A 17,631-nucleotide genomic window follows, 5' to 3' on the forward strand; every position below is an offset into this window, starting at 1 on the left:
CACAATGAAATAGGGACTATTTTTGATATTTACAACTATGCTGTGTGTTCGACACCTACAGCTGTTGACACGGCACGATGGTGCGGTTGAGGATTTCATCATTTTTGTCCATTTTTTTTAAGGTGATCTGTACTTTAAAAAAAACCACAGTTAAGTTCAAATTTCTAACTCAAATATTTTTTGTGAGCGAAATAAAATGAAAGTAAGAAACATTATTTTAATGTTAATAATACTTATTTGTTGCAGAAATGCAACAATTCAAATAGTTTTAGATCTCAATAATCTGCATTGCGTATTCCGTCCAGAGCACCATATCAATACGTATTTTAATTATTAAATCATAATACCTATTATTCTAATATAATAATTACTTTTTTTCATTGTCAAAAATTTATTGCAAAAGATTATTTGATGTCAGCTGTAACTTTTTGAGGCGTTCGAAATGGTTTAGTTCGTAGTTCGTAGTTAACGCGAGCATTGTGTATCAAAAATATTTTAAAAGACAGTTATGGATCAGTGCTACCAATTGAAAAACTTTTTAAATAATAAAATAGGTAAAACTACTTCTACATTTTCGTGATTGGCAGCACTGCAATTTCTAGCTGGAAATTTCTTGCAAACGTCAAAAATCGATGAATCTGATTCTCTTACATCCCTAGGCCACGTCACCTTTTCCGCTCGACCATTCCAAAAACACCACGTCAGTGAAAGATTAGTGTTTGTGAAAACTGCGCAGAATTACAAGGCACACGAAAAAGTTGCGTGAGATCAAGTTGGGAAAATACCTAGCAAGTAGGTGCGATGAAGAAAACGAAAAGCACAAGGCGACTGAGAAACGCAAGAGCAGAAGCAAAAGTCGAGGCTTCACCACAAATGGATTAAAATAAACAACATCAGATATAATTCAGAGTGCGCTTGGATAACACTGAAACTGAAAGTCAACACAAAGCACCCTAAAATGCAATTTTAATTTTTGATAAAATTTTAAAGTTGCACCCAAACAACAATAAGCAAAATAATATAGCAAGGAAAGCTAAACTAATTACAACCCAATGGCGCCACCTAGTAACGGAGTGGTCATTCCTATGCCCAAGTGCGTAGCAATTTCATCAAACAGCTTGCCCAAGCTGCGCCCCGCACCCATCTCTACAGCTGTGCTCAAGAGTCTGGGTGCTGCGTCACCCGCCTCCACTTCAGGCTACGCATCATCGTCCAACAGCGTTGTTGAGGAGGAGCAAATGGCAGGAAATTCCTCAGCCCCAAAGGCGAAGAAGCGCCGCTTGGATCATCTGACATGGGAGGAGAAAGTTCAGAGAAAGTAAGTAGAATAAAAAAAAGTGTACCATATGGAATCGTTACTAACCAGCTTCTTCTTTACAGGAAGCTTAAGAATCGTGTGGCCGCGCAAACATCACGAGATCGCAAAAAGGCACGCATGGAGGAAATGGAATTTGAAATCAAGGAGTTAACCGAGAAAACTGAAATCCTACAAAACAAATGTGAAAGTCTACAGACCATCAATGACGCACTGCTAGCTAAAAATCAAAAGCTAGATACAGAAGTGGAATTATTGCGTCAGGAACTTTCCGAAATGAAACAGGCCACAAACCAATGCAACAGCAGCAGCAGCAGCATCGCCAGTGCAAACGCTGATGGCTGTGCGTCCATAAACACTGGATCCGCAGTATCCAATACTGACCCTCTGCAGCAGGGTATAAACATGGACACACAGTCGTCAGCGAGTGCATTGACGACATCGCAGTTGCAGGAGCAGCTGAAAAAGAGCAGCACAACAGCCTCGCTCTGGAAGATTGTGGCCCTCTGCCTACTTTACAAGACATGCTGCTCGTCGACGACGAAGAGTTCGATGCGCGGCGGCTTGAAGAGCTGGCAGAGAGTCTGCTCGCAGATATCACAGCAGAATTGGAGACAGGCACTGGAAACAGCTGCAAAACTTCTGCCAAAGATGCAAGCGACGCAGAGCGATTGCCTGGATCAGTGGTGGGGCCCGCAGCAGAGTGCGTGGAATCCAGCAGGCATAGAACTGATGGCATAACCACTGCAAGCTCAGCCCCCAATCCGGATAATGAGCATGTCGTTAATGATATAACCCCCCCTCTATTACAAACAAACGGCAGCAACCTAGAATTGCAGGTGTTGCACATAAATGGAAACTTACAAGAAGATACAGTTGTGGCAACAACGACATCAACAGTTCCAGCAGCTATGCAGCCTACACCGGATACCGTGTACGGCACCTACGATGCCAAAACAAATTCGATAACCATTGTCATGGATGGCGATGCGGTGCCGGTTAATGAAGCCGTCGAAGAGATATACTGTGAGGGCGTTGCCGCCACAGACGATACTACCGATGTCATCATGAAGTGTCCAACGCCGGCGACATCTCCCTCACAGGTTTATCTCAATGTCGTCAATGCGACCGACGATTCGGATGACGATATGAACTTTGATCCAATTGAGAAGTTTCTCCGCCCGCGTATTAAAGCCATCTCACCATTGGCCAAATCACCAGCGTTATCGCATTCAGCAATCTCGGATCATGGGTACGAGTCAATAATGGGCTCACCGACATCTACAACTATATCACAATTTGATATTGAAAGCACAATGCCCACAGATGACGAGGATTTCCCCTGGCACAGTAATTTTGATGAGCTATTCCCTAATTTGAATTCGTTGTGAACTCAATACAATTTGAAGTTTTCAAATTGATGATTTAATTTTTCAAATTGAAAATTATTATTTGGATCCAATAGTTTCTCCCTTACAACCAATTTAAGTTCGGCCGGCCGCTCCCCTTATTTTAAGCACTCTTAGTTATAGAAGCTGTAACTGTTGCTAATTGTACAGAATTTGTCGTTAATGGCTTTACATATATATTCATAAGTATATGATTGATATTGTACTTGAGAAGTACGCCCCTAGCTAAGTTGTAAGTTTCCATTTGTATTTAACACTCGTTAAACACTTAGGTTAATGCTAATTGTAAAAATATAGACGGACATACATATTTCGATGTGCTCAAAAAAAAAAAATTATCCAATATATGATCACTTTAACATTGCATAACTATACACAACAAAAATATATTATATGCGCTACACAAAAGCAGCTAAACAATGTGTTTTCTTTGGAATTCTATACGCACTTAAGCATTCTGTTTATCGTCCGACCAAAAACCAAAGGTAATCAGACTTCTGGGAATTCTTCTCGTTTTTGTTGGAAATAATTAGTTATCACAAACTGGCGATGATCACGCCACTATAACTAAGTAGCGTCTGTACGGACGACAAACTTGTTCTAGTGCGACTCCAGATAACAATATGTGTGCTACTTACATATTTACGGTTTGTACGTTTTCACAATTGAGTTATTGTTTCAGATATAGTATACATACGGGTAGTAAGTAGAATTACTGAATATTATTTTTGAAAAAAGAAAACGCTTTAACATCAAGTCAAGGTCTTACATTATTATCATCACATTACATCATATGCTGACATAGAGGAAAAATACAGGGTACAAATATATATGTATCTATGTATTTGTATGCATTTATTAATATATGTACATACATACATATAATGTATATATTGACTTTGTGATTCATGCCGGTTGAAAAGGCATGAGTAATTTTTATAATCTGATATGAAATATATAAATAATATCAACTTATATATAAGAACTGAAATGCACATATCAAATTTGGATTTGGTAATTTGTCGGAGAAAATTCTTTATATAATGCGGAAATAAATTTAGAAATTCTATCTAAACGAAAAAGTATTTCCGATGATAGTCCTTCAATTTGTTCAAGTTTAGGTAAATATTTGAAATGTTGTTGTTGGTTATAACTTTGGAAACAAATAAGTTATGACTTTTCTTCTGATATCTGCAGTGCATAGGTGTGTATAGCTATGCCAGTATGCTGCCTTGGGGAAGTCCAACGGTCGTACCCGTTTCAAAAAGTAATTGTAGAATTGTTAATAATATATACATATGAATGTATATATATTTTTTGCAATGTTGATGTTTATCAATAACTTTCGATAATTTTTGGAGCGCCAATATTTCTTTATTGTATACCATAAAATAGGTTGTCGTGATATTTATAAATACCGAGTAAATAAGATTGAAACAAACAGCGTGTCAAGACCTGCAAGATTAGACCATTGTATCACATAAAACAAAATATAAAACATCTATTATGTAGGTTTTTTTTTTTGCAAATAAAGCAACTATTGGAGCAGAATAGATTTATAAGAATAATATTAATATTTAATTTATTTAAAGTGGGATCTTTCTAGCTTTTCTAATTACTGATATACATGTGTACATTTTAAGCTCTTTTGTAGTCGTTTATATGTATATCTAAATACATACATATATCTAAATAGGACTCAAACCGATGACAATACAAATGTTCCTCATACACAAGCGGAATATTGCTCATCGCCCGTTAGTGATGCGCCTTGCGGCTCCACACCCCACTATATGTGTATGTACATATGTATGTATGTACTGTTTATACATACATATTATAATCGTTTAATATTTGTGTTATTGATTTAACCATATTCTAGTTATTTTCTCCCATAATTCTGAAGAAGAATTTAAAAATTTTCTTTGACTTTAGAAACTAAAGTTTTTATTTATAAAAGATCATTATTATAGCTATTTACAGACTTGTATATAATTATAATTATCATAATTGAGTTAAGAGTAAATGCTTTACGGGAAATATCTAATTCTATATAATTTAAAAGCGTTTAGCTAAGCAATATAATTTCTAGGCGATTACAAATACAAGTATACTGATTGTTAAATATAAATGTATTCCCATTGCAACTACAGTTATAAAATGTAGTAAATGGGTTTTTATTAAATTATGTTGTAAGTAAATTAAGTTGTAAAATAAATTTTGTACTATTTATAATCGACAAATAAAAAATTGAATAGGGGGGCAGGGAAACACACTGAATAAAAATTGAAATAATTGATTTATATATACAGATCAAATCGAACTGAGTGCAAATTTCGGTGGGGATGAACATAAAAATAAAACTTAAAATTGCACGCTGCATTAGATGGCCAATTAGTAGATCTTGGGCAGGACATAGAAGCGGACTTGTGCGCAGTAGCGATGCCATGAGGAGTGGTAGCGCGCCTGGTTCCGAGCATTGGCGCGTGTGGCCCGATGAAGAATCACCAAAACGAGCAGCAGAAGCAACAAGAGAGGCGGCCAAGCGAATCGTAAAAAGAGCGGCACACTGAGGGCGCCCAAAGCAATAATGTCGCCCAGATAGTTGGGCTGACGGAGGCGACCCCACAACCCGCTCAGAAGCAGACGACTGCCCTGATAGGTATGGATAGTATCGATGTTCGAGAAGATTGGATTATGCGCGTTCAGGCGGTACTGATACTTGTAAGCGCAGCTGTAACGCTTGATACCCAAGCCGAGAAGCAGCAATGCGAAGGCGCCGTAGGGCGCGAAACAGCAGGAGATGGGCACACGCTGCTCGTACATGTATTTGGTGATTGCAGTTAGTATATAGGGCGTGACGGCATAGCGCAGCAGCAACAGACAGCCATAGCCCTCGTGCTGTAGCTCGAAGGAAGAGGACAAATGATGTTCAAAGACAATGGCATCAAGCAGGTAGAGCACCAGCAAGCTGGCTGCCATTATTGTGCCAGCATCGTAGCCTATGTTGCGCAGATAATAGCGAAGAATATACTGAAGGCCCTCCTCGCTAGCCACTGGGGAAGCGGGCCATTGGATCGTCTGGTAGATATAGCCGGCGGCATAGAGTAGCGCGCTGATCAGCGATAGACGATAGTAGTATTGTTTAAGGTCCACACGTCCAAGCCACTTGGGATTCAATTGACGTCCCAATGCAAAATCAACGAGAAAGTTGCCCGAGCGTCCGTAGTCGTTATTCAGCGGCTGACGCAGCACATTATACAGAGTCGTATCCACACGCCAGTAGCTCCAAGCGGCTGCCACAAATGCGCTGACGCAGCTATAAATGCAGAATCGAAGATAATGTCGGAGTATAAAGCTGACCACTGGATATTTAAGATACTCGGCAATGCCAACATTAAGCAGTATGGTTAGAGCCACTGTCAGCGCATTGAATTTGTATGTCTCTCTCGTGAGATGAACACGTCGACCTGGCAATAGGGCCACCAGCCAAAACATAACCACTTGGTAGCCAAAAAAGGCGGATATCACATCCGACTTGAACACCTGACGTGACAAATAGGACCAGTCCAAAAGCACTGTAAGATTTATACGCTTAAAGGCGCAAGCATTGCGAACACCCGCACAGCTCCATATCAGATAATAGACCATGGCAGGGATCAGAATCATCAGCAAACTGACGCCCAACCAACCGCCAAATTCGCGTGGTGCCTCAACTTTGCGGCAGGCATTGGGCTGCGGCGACAGCGATTGTCGTGTCACGTTGAAGCTGCGGAAAGCGCTTTCGCGGGCCTCTTCCTCCTCCTCCTCTTCCACATCCGAGTAGCTGGCCTTGGAAAATTTATCGTCGTCGTAAACGGAGCGAGAAGCAGAACGACTATAGCGGCTGCCTGCATCCTCCGTATTGGTGTTCGGTGTGTGCGTCCGTTCCGTACCAGCCGCATTGGATGTGGTCTTGGACAGCGAGCGACGGAGCCGGTCGGCTAGGCGTTTGCGTATGGAGTCTGTGTTGATTTCTCCACCACCGTCCGAACGAATCTCTATGCGCTCTGTGGTAGTCGATGTGCTGCTATAGGAGCTCTGAACCGATGAGGTTACAAACGATTTGTTTGGTGCACGTGTCGAGGTGTTGGTGGTCAACGTGGTCGGTAAATTATTGGTGGATTGCCGCGGCGATGAGGACTGAAAATTTAAGGTAAAACAATAAGTAAATGCAATCACAATCTTCATTTAGGGTATAGAACTGGATTCCACACAAATAAGAATGTTCTTAACCAACCTCTTTGCCTTCCTTGATGGGTGTGCGTGTCTTTACGTTGGTTGTGACTGACGCTGTATTGGGAAGAGCTGCAGCGGATCGCGGTCTGGAGGAGCGGCGTGTTCGCGGCCCGACATCTTCTGTTATAGTCGCAGTTAATGTCTTGTTGCGTGCTGGCGAGGATCGTGTGCGTGTTGTTGGTCCTGAAGCAGTCGTAGTGGAACCGGCACGTCTTCCAACTGCTGGTGGCTGTGTGGCTGGAGCGGCATCCTCAAGCCGACTCTGCCGTCCTCTTAAGCGTCGCTCCATTTTATTCACGAACTTGTATGCTCAAAATGTTCTGTAATAAATATATATATACATATGTGTTTATATGTAGAGCACATTTATTATGGTAGGTACATATGTATATGTTTTAAGAGCACGCTAAATTTTATTTATAGTTTTCAGCCGCACACATAACACAAGCTGGCCCACAAAAAACGGCGCGTACTGTACCCGGCCGGACATACAATTAACTGCTGGTACTGTTTGAAGCTCTTACTTTGTTTTGAAAATCGCAGAGCACGTGCGTATTTAGTTGTATGATTAAAGTTTGCGATTATTTCGAAATAAACTTTGTTTTACACATTAAAAATTGTGATAATTTTATGGGATGGCGTGTAAGAAAAGGGACGCGCGTCGCGCGGTTTTCGCTTGTCTGCTTGCCGAACTTTGTTGTAAATGAGCGCGGGGAGCGCGTTGCACAAATCGATAAACGATATACATACGATTAGTTCACTCTCATAAATCGTGAACTAGCAAATGGAAGTAAATATTTATACTTTTGTTTTTGTATTGCAGCATATAAATATTAATGTTTTGTTAATAACATGTTACATTTTTTAATTTTATGACTTAAAGAGTACTTATGTGCATGCAAATTAACATATCATGTGCACTCGGCAGCCCTAATTTCGGTGCATTCTTGCATTTCGCGTTTTGGGCTTATTTAGTACGTTCTAGCGCTGCGCTTTTGTGCTGTTTTTCGCACATACATATTAATATAAAATCTGAAAAAATACGAAAATTACTGAACGTTTTCCTGTCAGTCGAAAAAAATGTAAGTAGCAGCACATTCAAAATTCCAAGACGCACCATCACACCCATAGTATTATGTAGTGCAACGAGCTAAATCTCTAGTGAAGAAATTGTTATGAAAACGTCTCTTTCAACGCCTCCCAAACGTCTTGTGCCCATCTCCTACAGCAACGCCTGCTGCTAGAACAGAACTCAGAAGTGCCAGTAAAAGTCAGACAGACGGCCAGTCGATACCCGAAGCCAGTATAATGGTTACACCACAGTCGCCCACACCAATGTTCAATGGGCTGGACGAGGATTTGTACACCGATGCAAAGTTCGCCCATGAAATCAACGACAAGATGCGTGTTCCCAAACGAATTAAGGCCACTGGCGAGTACTCCGATGAAGATCTTCTACTGTCCAATCAAAATGGCATAATTAACTCATGGAACTACCACGACAAAATCGACATGAATGTGCCCGATCGCATTGTGGTGTTGGGCCACAATCAGCATCTGGAGACGCGTTCGGCGCCACGAGAAATTCAACTAGAGAACTCAATTCTCCCCAAGAACCCATCTACGGGATTCGTGCGTGTGCAGACACCGCCACGCGTCATTACACTCACCGACCATCACTTCCCCTCGGCATCTGAAGAGAGCTCTCCCATAAAACCAAATGGTGATCTGTACGGACACGATTTAGACGCAGACGACGATGACGAGGGTCGTGCTACACAATATGTACGGTCCAATGGCACCGTGCGCATGGGCTTTCATGGCAACGATGCCAACTCCGTTGAATCGGACTCACAGGTGAGCATAATAGGAGTTTCCACTTCCAAATTTCACGATCTATGCCGTCGATTTCATGTCCCAATATCAATGCGTAATCTTTTCTGTCTAGCTTTTATCAGTTCATGCAACGAAATATGAACTTCGGTGCCGCGCGATTATTTTGAGACTAACAAAGTATTGTTACTAAATTTGTTTGGCTAGCATTGACACTTTGAGAATAGTTGGGATTAAAGTTAAAATCATTCCATTTGATTTTTGGTTGTATATGTATATTTATTGTTTCTCATCTAAATACCACAATATTCGGTTTTGCACTAGAATTTTGATTGGCATGTCCTGCGGTCGAGATCAAATCTCTCTGACAGCATTTTCTTCTATTCACTGGAGTAGGCGCGTGCTATGGCGCTGGAGCGGTCGTGTTCCTCTTTCAGACTCGATTCGTGGTATTCGTCGCGATCGCGCAATTCCTTTGGCTTCTTTGCAAATGCACGACACTTCCAAATATCCACCTCGGTAGCTAAACACTTGCGGAAGTCAAAGTCGCACTGACCCAGGGTGTATTCATTGTCCTGCGGCTCGAAATAGTGCAATCCTCGTCCTATTTTAATGACCACGCCCGAGCTAAGCACAATCTTGCGATCGTGAAGCGTATCGTCCAATTGAAAGTTCATGTGTATGTTTCCGGTGCCGAGATCGGCGCGTATCTTTTGCAATATGTGTATCTGATTTTGCGGCACTACCGGATCCGGGCGTGTAGTCAGTCGTATATACTTTAGATAGCGGCAGTTCTTCACCAGCACCTCAAAGAAGTTCAGCAAGTTTTTGAAATGATTCTGCTCTGTAAGATGCGGCTCATTCAGATGCGCCTCCTTCACATTGTCATCCAGGTAGGGTCCAAAAAGGCGCTGATAACTGCGCCCCCGTGCGTCCCGCTCAATGCTAATGCGATCCAGCATCTTGCTTGAATGCAGATGTGTCTTCACCTGATCGCGCAACTGTTTGGCTCGCGCCTCATACATCTTTAAATACTTGCCGCAGAGCTGCTTCTTGTTTGGCTCGGCGGTGGCCATCTGATTCAGCTTGTAGATGCTCTCCTCGTACAGCAGAATTGCCTCCATGATGTGGCCGGTCTGTTCACACTTCAGCGCATTGATTATTGACTCCAGCTTTGGCAGCTCGTCATCGTCCGAAAAACGTGCCTGCGACATGTTGCGAAATCTAAAATGTTTGTGTGTACTTGAATTTTCTTCTAATTTGTTGTGAGATTTATAAAAAATTCGAGCATAATTTTTTTTTTTTTTGCTGAACTTAATAAGGCGCTGAAGGCAGAGTAATTGTTGAATTTCGAAGCCTCAACTTTTGAAACAAATTCAAATCGAGATTGTCACAGATATTTATTATTATATTTTCCATAATGGTCTATCAAAACTTTTCAGTAAGTCATAAGTTGCCATTCTACGCCAAATTAATGTCTATATTTTTGTTCCATTTCAGTTAACAACTGGCAGTGCAAGCAAACGTTCCCAACAACAACAACTGCAGCAGCAGCATTATAATAATCTAGACACATCGCTGATCAGCCAGCGTGATGGCACACCCATGGGCGAGCTAACTCCACACGAGGAGATCCTCTATTTGCGCCGGCAACTGGCCAAGCTTAATCGACGCGTCCTTAACATTGAGATCAACAATGAGCAGCGCCTGCAGCGTGAAAAGATTGTCTATTGTCTTGGACTGGCCTATTTTGTACTGAAGGCCATTTTCTGGCTGAATCGCAACTAAACGGGCGAGCGGGCTTCATTTACATGCTTGGAGCACCATCTTAACGATTCTCCGCATTATCTTGGCACACAAATCGCGAGGCCACATCAATAATATCACATTTTCGTTTTGTTCTGTAATTGACTTTGGGGAGCGAGAGGCGCGAAAAGTCTCGTATTTTGTTTGCCATATTTTATTGTAAGCTCCGTAATAAACTGAGCAGCCCTCGTTGTGTTGGTTCGTTTTGGAAACTAAAAATCAATTCAAATCATAAATGCATGCTTTAATAGTAAGGACCCGCCCGAAAAAATCTTTTATATACAATAAGCTTTAAAATTCTTATTTACACCAAGCACGGTACTGAATGAATTTGTTTATATTTATCTAAATGTTGGCCAATAACACACACACACATAGATATATATATATATAGACCGTGATTTGTAAAACTAGTGTGAAGAATCAAAGTTTTGATACTCTCCGATCTGACTCCGATTTCTTGTGTGCTTTTGTTGAAGTTAGTTTTTAGCTATGTACTAAAATACGTTTACATTGTTTACAATAATAATCCCATTGAAAAAATGTCTATAGACCAAATAAAAACTGAAGATCTAACAGTAATTGTATGGCACAAAACATACGATAAATATACAAGTATGTATATTCATATAAATGAATAATTGTAACGCAATGTCTACATTTGAATATTTTAACGGAAGGTGTTAAAATAGGTGTGTTAGTGAACGATTATTGAATTAATCCATTATTGGTTTAATTCATATTTAATTAAATAAATAGTCAAAAACGAAGTTTTCTTTTTTACTCTCTTTATACAAGATTCAAACATGAACTAAAATCATCCAAATAGAAATTGCCATTGTCCCGCATCTTCCTGTTCCAAGTTAAAAGCACGAATTTGGGTAATTTTTTTAAAAAGTAAATCTCAAAGATGTTTCTTGTATAAAATTTATTTTGGGGCGCATTCTTCCTGCTGAGGATTAGGATTAGTTGGAAGAAATAATTGAACAATCCCCTTTTATATACATCCTTACCGACTTTTTTACTCGAATAAACAACGAATTGTGCGTCAATATTGAGTTCCTGGTATTGGAGGCAATTAATGTATATGTAAAGTGCATTTAAAGCTATAATTATATCTTAATAACTACATGGCTAAAATATCCACGGGAAGTAGTATAGCCGATGATTCTCAAAGATAAATCCAATTATAAAATACTGTATAATTTGAATATCATTATTATATACTTTTTAGTGTCTTCTAGGAATCTCGTACAAAAGGTTTTCAATAGCGCTCAATATATGTACATAAGTACTGTGGAGCAGCTAAACAATATTGATCACCCCAAATGATGAACATGATTTTTAATAACGTTTCTATGGCGGCAGCATTATTCATTTGTTTATTTTTTTGTTAACCAACACGCTTGTTTTAACTCTTACGTATCTCCAAAGATTTTAAAGTCCGTTTTATAATTTAAATCCTAATTAATGTACGAGAGAAGTCCGAAATGTTTAGGTTTAAAATTGTTTATTTGTAAACATCGTCTTCTAAACTAATTGACTTCTCCCAGCGATTTTATCACCCATTCAACATCTCCAAAAAGTATTTGCCGCCCTCCTCCTCAAAAGGTAAACATTTGATGAACATTTCTTCCGCCCAAGCACAACTTTGCGGAATAGCCTTCGTCATTGATTTTTGTCTCTCCAGATAATCAGTATATGGGAGTATGCCTTAATTTTGGGATTTTTTTCACTGTTTTGATACATAATGGTATATTCATGTTTTATTCAGCCTGTCGTCCAGAACCTTTTGTTGACGTTTTTGTATGTCCTTGACCTCTCAGATGTTCTAGGCTCGTACGTCCACGTTGCCCAAGGACTTGAAAGCTGCAAATGAGTGAGCATTATCCCCATAGAAAGAATAAACCTTTTGATTTGTGTAGGCGTAGTCAATAAGCAAAATTTATCTACATTTTATTAATTTGTCTGCAGTAGACGCACTATGTGACTCGAATGCAGCCTCTGCCAGGAATGTAAAGTAAATTATGCCTTTCATAATCCTAAAAACAAATGTGGAGACAACATTAACGCATTTAAAAAATGTTTTATTTGTTCTTTAAATACACTTTATATCGCTTTCAATTATTTAATGTGAATATTTATTAAGTCTACCGATCAAATGCAACACATCTTTTCCTAACTGGGTAACAAGATGTGTTCAATGGAAACTAAATACATACAATACGTACGAAAAACCTGAGCAAATTTTCGGTTTACCTCGAAAAAGCCGACTTTCAGCTTCTCTTATTTATTTGTACTACAAACTGTGTGTTGCAGGACACGTTTTAAGTAGTGCGTGTGTGTGTTTTACAATTGAGTATCAATCGCCATTGCGTACATATAGCTCGGCATCCTAGTTCTTTTTTTTATGATTTCGTATTGTTGCACCAAAGGAGGAATCATCATATTTACTTGTAACCGGTGTCAACTTTATCGTTTAGAACAAATGAATTTCGTGTATGTTTATTTTTATTTTAATGGAATTACTTTATGTTTTACTTTACAAATTTTATGCAAGTTCAATTTTCTCGTTTCGGTTATGCTTACACTACGGCGACGGGAAGGGTGTTTCCGTGTCACCGTAAAACAATCTTGTAACTTTTTCCTTGTCTCGACTTACAAATGTGTTTCGTTCTTTTTTTTCGTTTGTGTGAACTTAAAAAAGAAACGACTACTATAAACTTAAATACTTATATTTAAATACAATTTATTTTTGTTTTTTGTTTTGTGTGGAGGTGATTTTGCTGAAGGCGGCAGTTGAAGCTGGCCCACGCTAATGCAATTTTCGATCGGATCTTTGTTGTTGTATAATGATTTTTGTAGACTATTTGATGGGGGGTAGGATGATCGGGTGGGCGTTTAGTTTGGAGTAGAGAAATACATCTGACGACGATTGACAGGTCCACTGTTGTAAATTTACTCGCTCTCGTCCTCCTCATCATCATCAGACTCATCCTTCTTGCTCTTTTTCGATGGTTTTTTCGCTGGCTTTGCGCGCTTCTTGGCACCACCACCGTTGGCTGCATTGCTGCCACCATTCGCCTCAAACTCTTTCACGGCACGATCGTAATCATCCTTGGCCTTGGCTGCCTTTGCCTCCCACTCCTGTAAAAACGGTTATAAAATAAAGAGAAAATTAGTGATCAATTAAAAAATAAAGTGTTTCTTTTGCAGAATACGTACAGACTTGTCCTTCATTCCGCGCCAGAGTTCACCACCGCGCTTCGCCACCTCAGTAACTTTGATGCCGGGATTCTCCCGCTTGATCGACTCGCGTGCGCTGTTCAGCCATAGCATGTATGCGGATAGTGGGCGTTTTGGTTTGTCGGCCATATTAGATTTGTGTTTTGTACGTAGTAATGTTACTAAGAAAATTAGCTAAAATACAAGCTTCAAGCTGCAACGAAACAAAAGAAAGGAAGCATAAATAATTTGAATCAACTGGGACGTATTTCGATTGGAAGCCTGCAAGCGCAATGTTCTTAAATGCAGCTGCAGCCGCCAGCCAAGCCAAGCATCGAGCCGCGCGCTCAGCAGACAGCAATGGCCGCGCACCACCAAACGAGATGGCTATAGAAGCACGCTACACAGACACACACACACATTCACACACGATGTGCGGCGATTTGTAAAGCTGAAAAGAAAAGCGCGCGCGCGCACATTGAATGCGAAAACTCGCGCCGTTATCGACTATTAATATGAAGAAAAATTATTACAGGCTGCAGCAACAAATGCAAAATAGTTAAACTAAAATTACATGAAAAATCAAAATTTTTCGAGCAGCCATTTTTTTTTCTTCGTTGCCTTCAAAGCGACCGAAATGGCAACACTTTTTTCTGTATGCGTCGTTGGTACAGCAGCGTACAGCCATTTGGCGAAAAAATATAATTTGATGGGCACGCGTAGAAGAAATACATATTAAATAAAAAAAAAAGCCTCAACTATTATTGAAAATTTCGAACGTAAATGGTTGAAAATATTCAGCTAGCTCTATACACCAAAACGTTTTAATTTCGTTAAAGAAAAACGAACACCGTTATGCACGAATTTAGGTCGAACACTATCTTTTAAATTATGAATAAAATGCGAGACATTAAATCAACACTTTCAAAAAGATACAAAAGTTACATTGATTTCTCAGGCTACTACTGTACACACTTTGTAATTATATTATTATTTTTTTTTTGCACACAATTTTAAGTTAAAGCAGCAGCAGCAGCAGTACTCGATGCGTTCACCAACCTTTTTCGTTTGTTCGACGATTTCAACTGTACGGACTTAGCGTCGCTACCACAGAGGAAAGGTAACGAACGCATATGCTGCCGCTGCTGCAGTCGACGACGACGTCGGCAGCATTTCATGCGACAGATGTGGACTGTTTATATGTGTGCGTTGTGCTTCCTTCGCACACACCACCAATTGCACTTATGAGAGTTTGGCTCTCTCTTAAAGTAAATGCTAGCCGGCAAATTAATCGGCAAATGAAATTAAAAGAGACTCGACGATAAATGGCGAGTAAAAACAAATATGCCGTAAATAAACGTCAAATGGAAATGTAAATAGAAAAACTACAACAAAACGCATTCGCAACATAAACACAATCAGTTTAAAATATGATCACAAACGATTACTTATGTATATGCGCTCCTTATATACCGTTGGTATTTATATACATATATATGTAGATATGTACAGAATTTAAGAAAATTGAAGTGCACTCAATTCTCTTGGACCGAGATGGATGTAGAGAGCAAGACATGACTCACATAAAAAACGGCTAGACAGTAAAAAAAAAACTTGCATGTTTTATTGGGAAAAAATACAAATTTAATATCTTGCAACTTGGTTAGCAATTCACAACAAAAAATACACGTTTTCTCTTGCCTTCAACCGTTTGGTACAGCACCGTCAATGCAAAAAAAAGATTCAAATGTTTGTAAATTTTAAATAGGCTAACACGTTTGCGAAAAAACAATATTTAGCAATGTTATAGTTCTTGGACACTTATTTCACGATTATTGACGCTTTAAAACCAACCTTTTTCGTTTGCTGCTGAATTTCGACTGTACGGAGCTTGGCGTCTGTTCCACAAACATAAAGCAAGGGAGAAAAAAAAACACACACATGGAAGACACGCTGTCGTGAGACGTTGCTGCGCCACCGAAAAGGAACAACGGTGGGTGAGAAAGAGACTTGTATTTACTCATCTATTAACTCTCTCTCTGGTTGACAAAGCCAAATGGCAGCCGGTTCTGCATGTGCTCTTTGGCATCACAGATAAAAGATAAATCGACGAATCTAGGTCGAAAGGGAAACAACGCTAAATACCATGTAAAAACAAATAAAACATTGAAATGTAAATGTTTTTTTGAAGCAGAAATGGCACATAAACGAATAACGTAGAAATTAATGCGAACGTAGAAAGAAAAAATTTGCTTGGCTTATTCAATTTAAGGAAATACACGAATTCCGCTCACACAAAAGTAACCATCTAGGAGCCCGCGTCCCCCCACACATATATATTTACACAAAACAAACATCATGAAAAATGGCGCCAAAATTGAACCTCAATCGCAACAATATAAAATAAATTTAAATATTAATGTGAAGTTGATCGCTTTGTTGTAATTTCAATATGAGCTTATATAATAATTTTTAAGTTGGAAATCTAGACAATGAATTTCTTTATTTCTTGTTTTTTTTTTTTTTTTTTTTTTTTTTTGTGTTTTACAAGATTTGTACTGTACTAGAGGATGCTCTTGGATGAATGGATTATACCATCATTGCAAATAGTGAATGTAAGTCACTTAGAAGGGAAATTTTCAATAATATAAAATTGCTTGAACATCAAACCATTCATGTATACTTATTATAAAATGTTAAACTTTTCTATGGAAAAGATAAAATTTAATCGAGCGGATAACACATTTTTGATAGGCGCAAAATAGAAAAGGTAGCCCATGTACGCTTGCTTTCACTCACATTAAATACTTGAAATATAAATGATGGCAAAATCAACGATCGATGCACAAATTAACTATGTATCAATACTTTTTAATGAACTTATTCAATGTTTCTTGTTGCACGCACCTCTTGCTTGACTTTTCTTAACTGTTCTCGGATTTAATATTGCATATTCTTTGTATCGATACATTTGTCCCGAATCATTTACATAAAAGAACTTGTTCACATGAGCACGCGTGCTGTGACGGCCAGCTTTTTGCCAAGGGTGAATGAGTGACCGCCTTTAGGGATCCGATTCAAAATTGTATGGTATGTGCACGTAAGTACATATGTTTAAAAGAACTATCTATTTTGTATAGGTTCTATCGCAAAAACAAAATGAACAATAGAAACAGGCACATTTGTCTTGTTAGCCGAAAAACTCAAATATTCGCCAATATTCTTTTATTAACTTCGTATTTAATTCCTGTATACAATCAAAAACAGCTGCAATGATGAAAAGCGTCAATGAAGGAAACAAGGGAAGGCGGCAAAAGATGATATTGTAACGGTTGTGCTAAGTCTACAGGCATGTGTGCATTTGATTCTAGCGTATTTTTCCCGCCACAAATTCATAAAGGAGCGTAAAAAAACAGTAAGCCATTACGAAGCCCAAAGGAAACTGGGTGCTAAAATCAGCGTTGCAGAGTGTTTTGTGTGCGAACAAATTGAATCGCGCGACACACGCAGATGCAGATGCATACATACATGTACGTATGTATGTATGTATGTACGCACCCCGCCACTACCCCGTTGAAGACGTTTTGTTACATACAGATCTCGTTATACTTTCCGAGCTAGAATAACCAAACTTGGTAGGTAGATTCTCCAAAGCCCGAGAAAGGACATGTTCGTTCCCCCACTCCTCCGCTTTTAGTGATTTTCTCTAACTCCCGTAATTCTATGAATTTGAACTCAAATTTGGCAGGTACATTGCGTTAGTGC

The 17,631-nt window shown here is 39.3% G+C and overlaps 5 protein-coding genes across 6 annotated transcripts; 2 read left to right on the forward strand and 3 right to left on the reverse strand.

Moving 5' to 3' along the window:
* The first annotated feature begins 683 nt into the window (after positions 1-683).
* Positions 684-3,141, forward strand: LOC115633376. The gene is given in 3 exon segments (XM_030530823.1): positions 684-1,318; positions 1,381-1,678; positions 1,681-3,141. Coding segments are annotated over 3 exon segments (1,590 nt in total). The 5' UTR covers positions 684-1,052; the 3' UTR covers positions 2,707-3,141.
* Positions 3,142-4,902: 1,761 nt separating this feature from the next.
* LOC115629050 (lamin-B receptor) lies at positions 4,903-7,644 on the reverse strand. Its single transcript, XM_030525360.1, has 3 exons — positions 7,527-7,644; positions 7,004-7,322; positions 4,903-6,906 (listed from the first exon to the last, which is right to left on the reverse strand). Exons 2-3 carry the CDS (start codon positions 7,289-7,291, stop codon positions 5,119-5,121), a joined length of 2,076 nt encoding a protein of 691 aa, XP_030381220.1. The 5' UTR covers positions 7,292-7,322; positions 7,527-7,644; the 3' UTR covers positions 4,903-5,118.
* A 316-nt stretch (positions 7,645-7,960) lies between these two features.
* Positions 7,961-10,877, forward strand: LOC115623390 (transport and Golgi organization protein 11). Of its 2 annotated transcripts, XM_030517706.1 has the most exons (3): positions 7,961-8,084; positions 8,231-8,859; positions 10,336-10,877. In XM_030517706.1, the coding sequence occupies exons 2-3, from the start codon at positions 8,311-8,313 to the stop codon at positions 10,621-10,623; spliced, it is 837 nt and encodes a 278-aa protein (XP_030373566.1). In that variant the 5' UTR covers positions 7,961-8,084; positions 8,231-8,310; the 3' UTR covers positions 10,624-10,877. The 2 variants fall into 2 exon arrangements, with proteins under 2 accessions (XP_030373566.1, XP_030373558.1); XM_030517698.1 differs by lacking the exon at positions 7,961-8,084 and having other exon boundaries at positions 8,113-8,859.
* On the reverse strand, positions 9,089-10,123 carry LOC115623404 (MIT domain-containing protein 1). The gene has a single exon (XM_030517717.1). The coding sequence runs from the start codon at positions 10,047-10,049 to the stop codon at positions 9,216-9,218; it is 834 nt and encodes a 277-aa protein (XP_030373577.1). The 5' UTR covers positions 10,050-10,123; the 3' UTR covers positions 9,089-9,215.
* Positions 10,878-12,888: 2,011 nt separating the features above from the next.
* On the reverse strand, positions 12,889-14,579 carry LOC115619954 (high mobility group protein D). Its single transcript, XM_030512983.1, has 3 exons — positions 14,441-14,579; positions 13,867-14,080; positions 12,889-13,788 (listed from the first exon to the last, which is right to left on the reverse strand). Exons 2-3 carry the CDS (start codon positions 14,014-14,016, stop codon positions 13,600-13,602), a joined length of 339 nt encoding a protein of 112 aa, XP_030368843.1. The 5' UTR covers positions 14,017-14,080; positions 14,441-14,579; the 3' UTR covers positions 12,889-13,599.
* Positions 14,580-17,631: the final 3,052 nt, after the last annotated feature.

The sequence above is a fragment of the Scaptodrosophila lebanonensis genome, unplaced genomic scaffold (assembly GCF_003285725.1).
Source record: "Scaptodrosophila lebanonensis strain 11010-0011.00,11010-0021.00 unplaced genomic scaffold, SlebRS2 tig00000001-arrow-pilon, whole genome shotgun sequence".
NCBI classification, from domain to species: domain Eukaryota; kingdom Metazoa; phylum Arthropoda; class Insecta; order Diptera; family Drosophilidae; genus Scaptodrosophila; species Scaptodrosophila lebanonensis.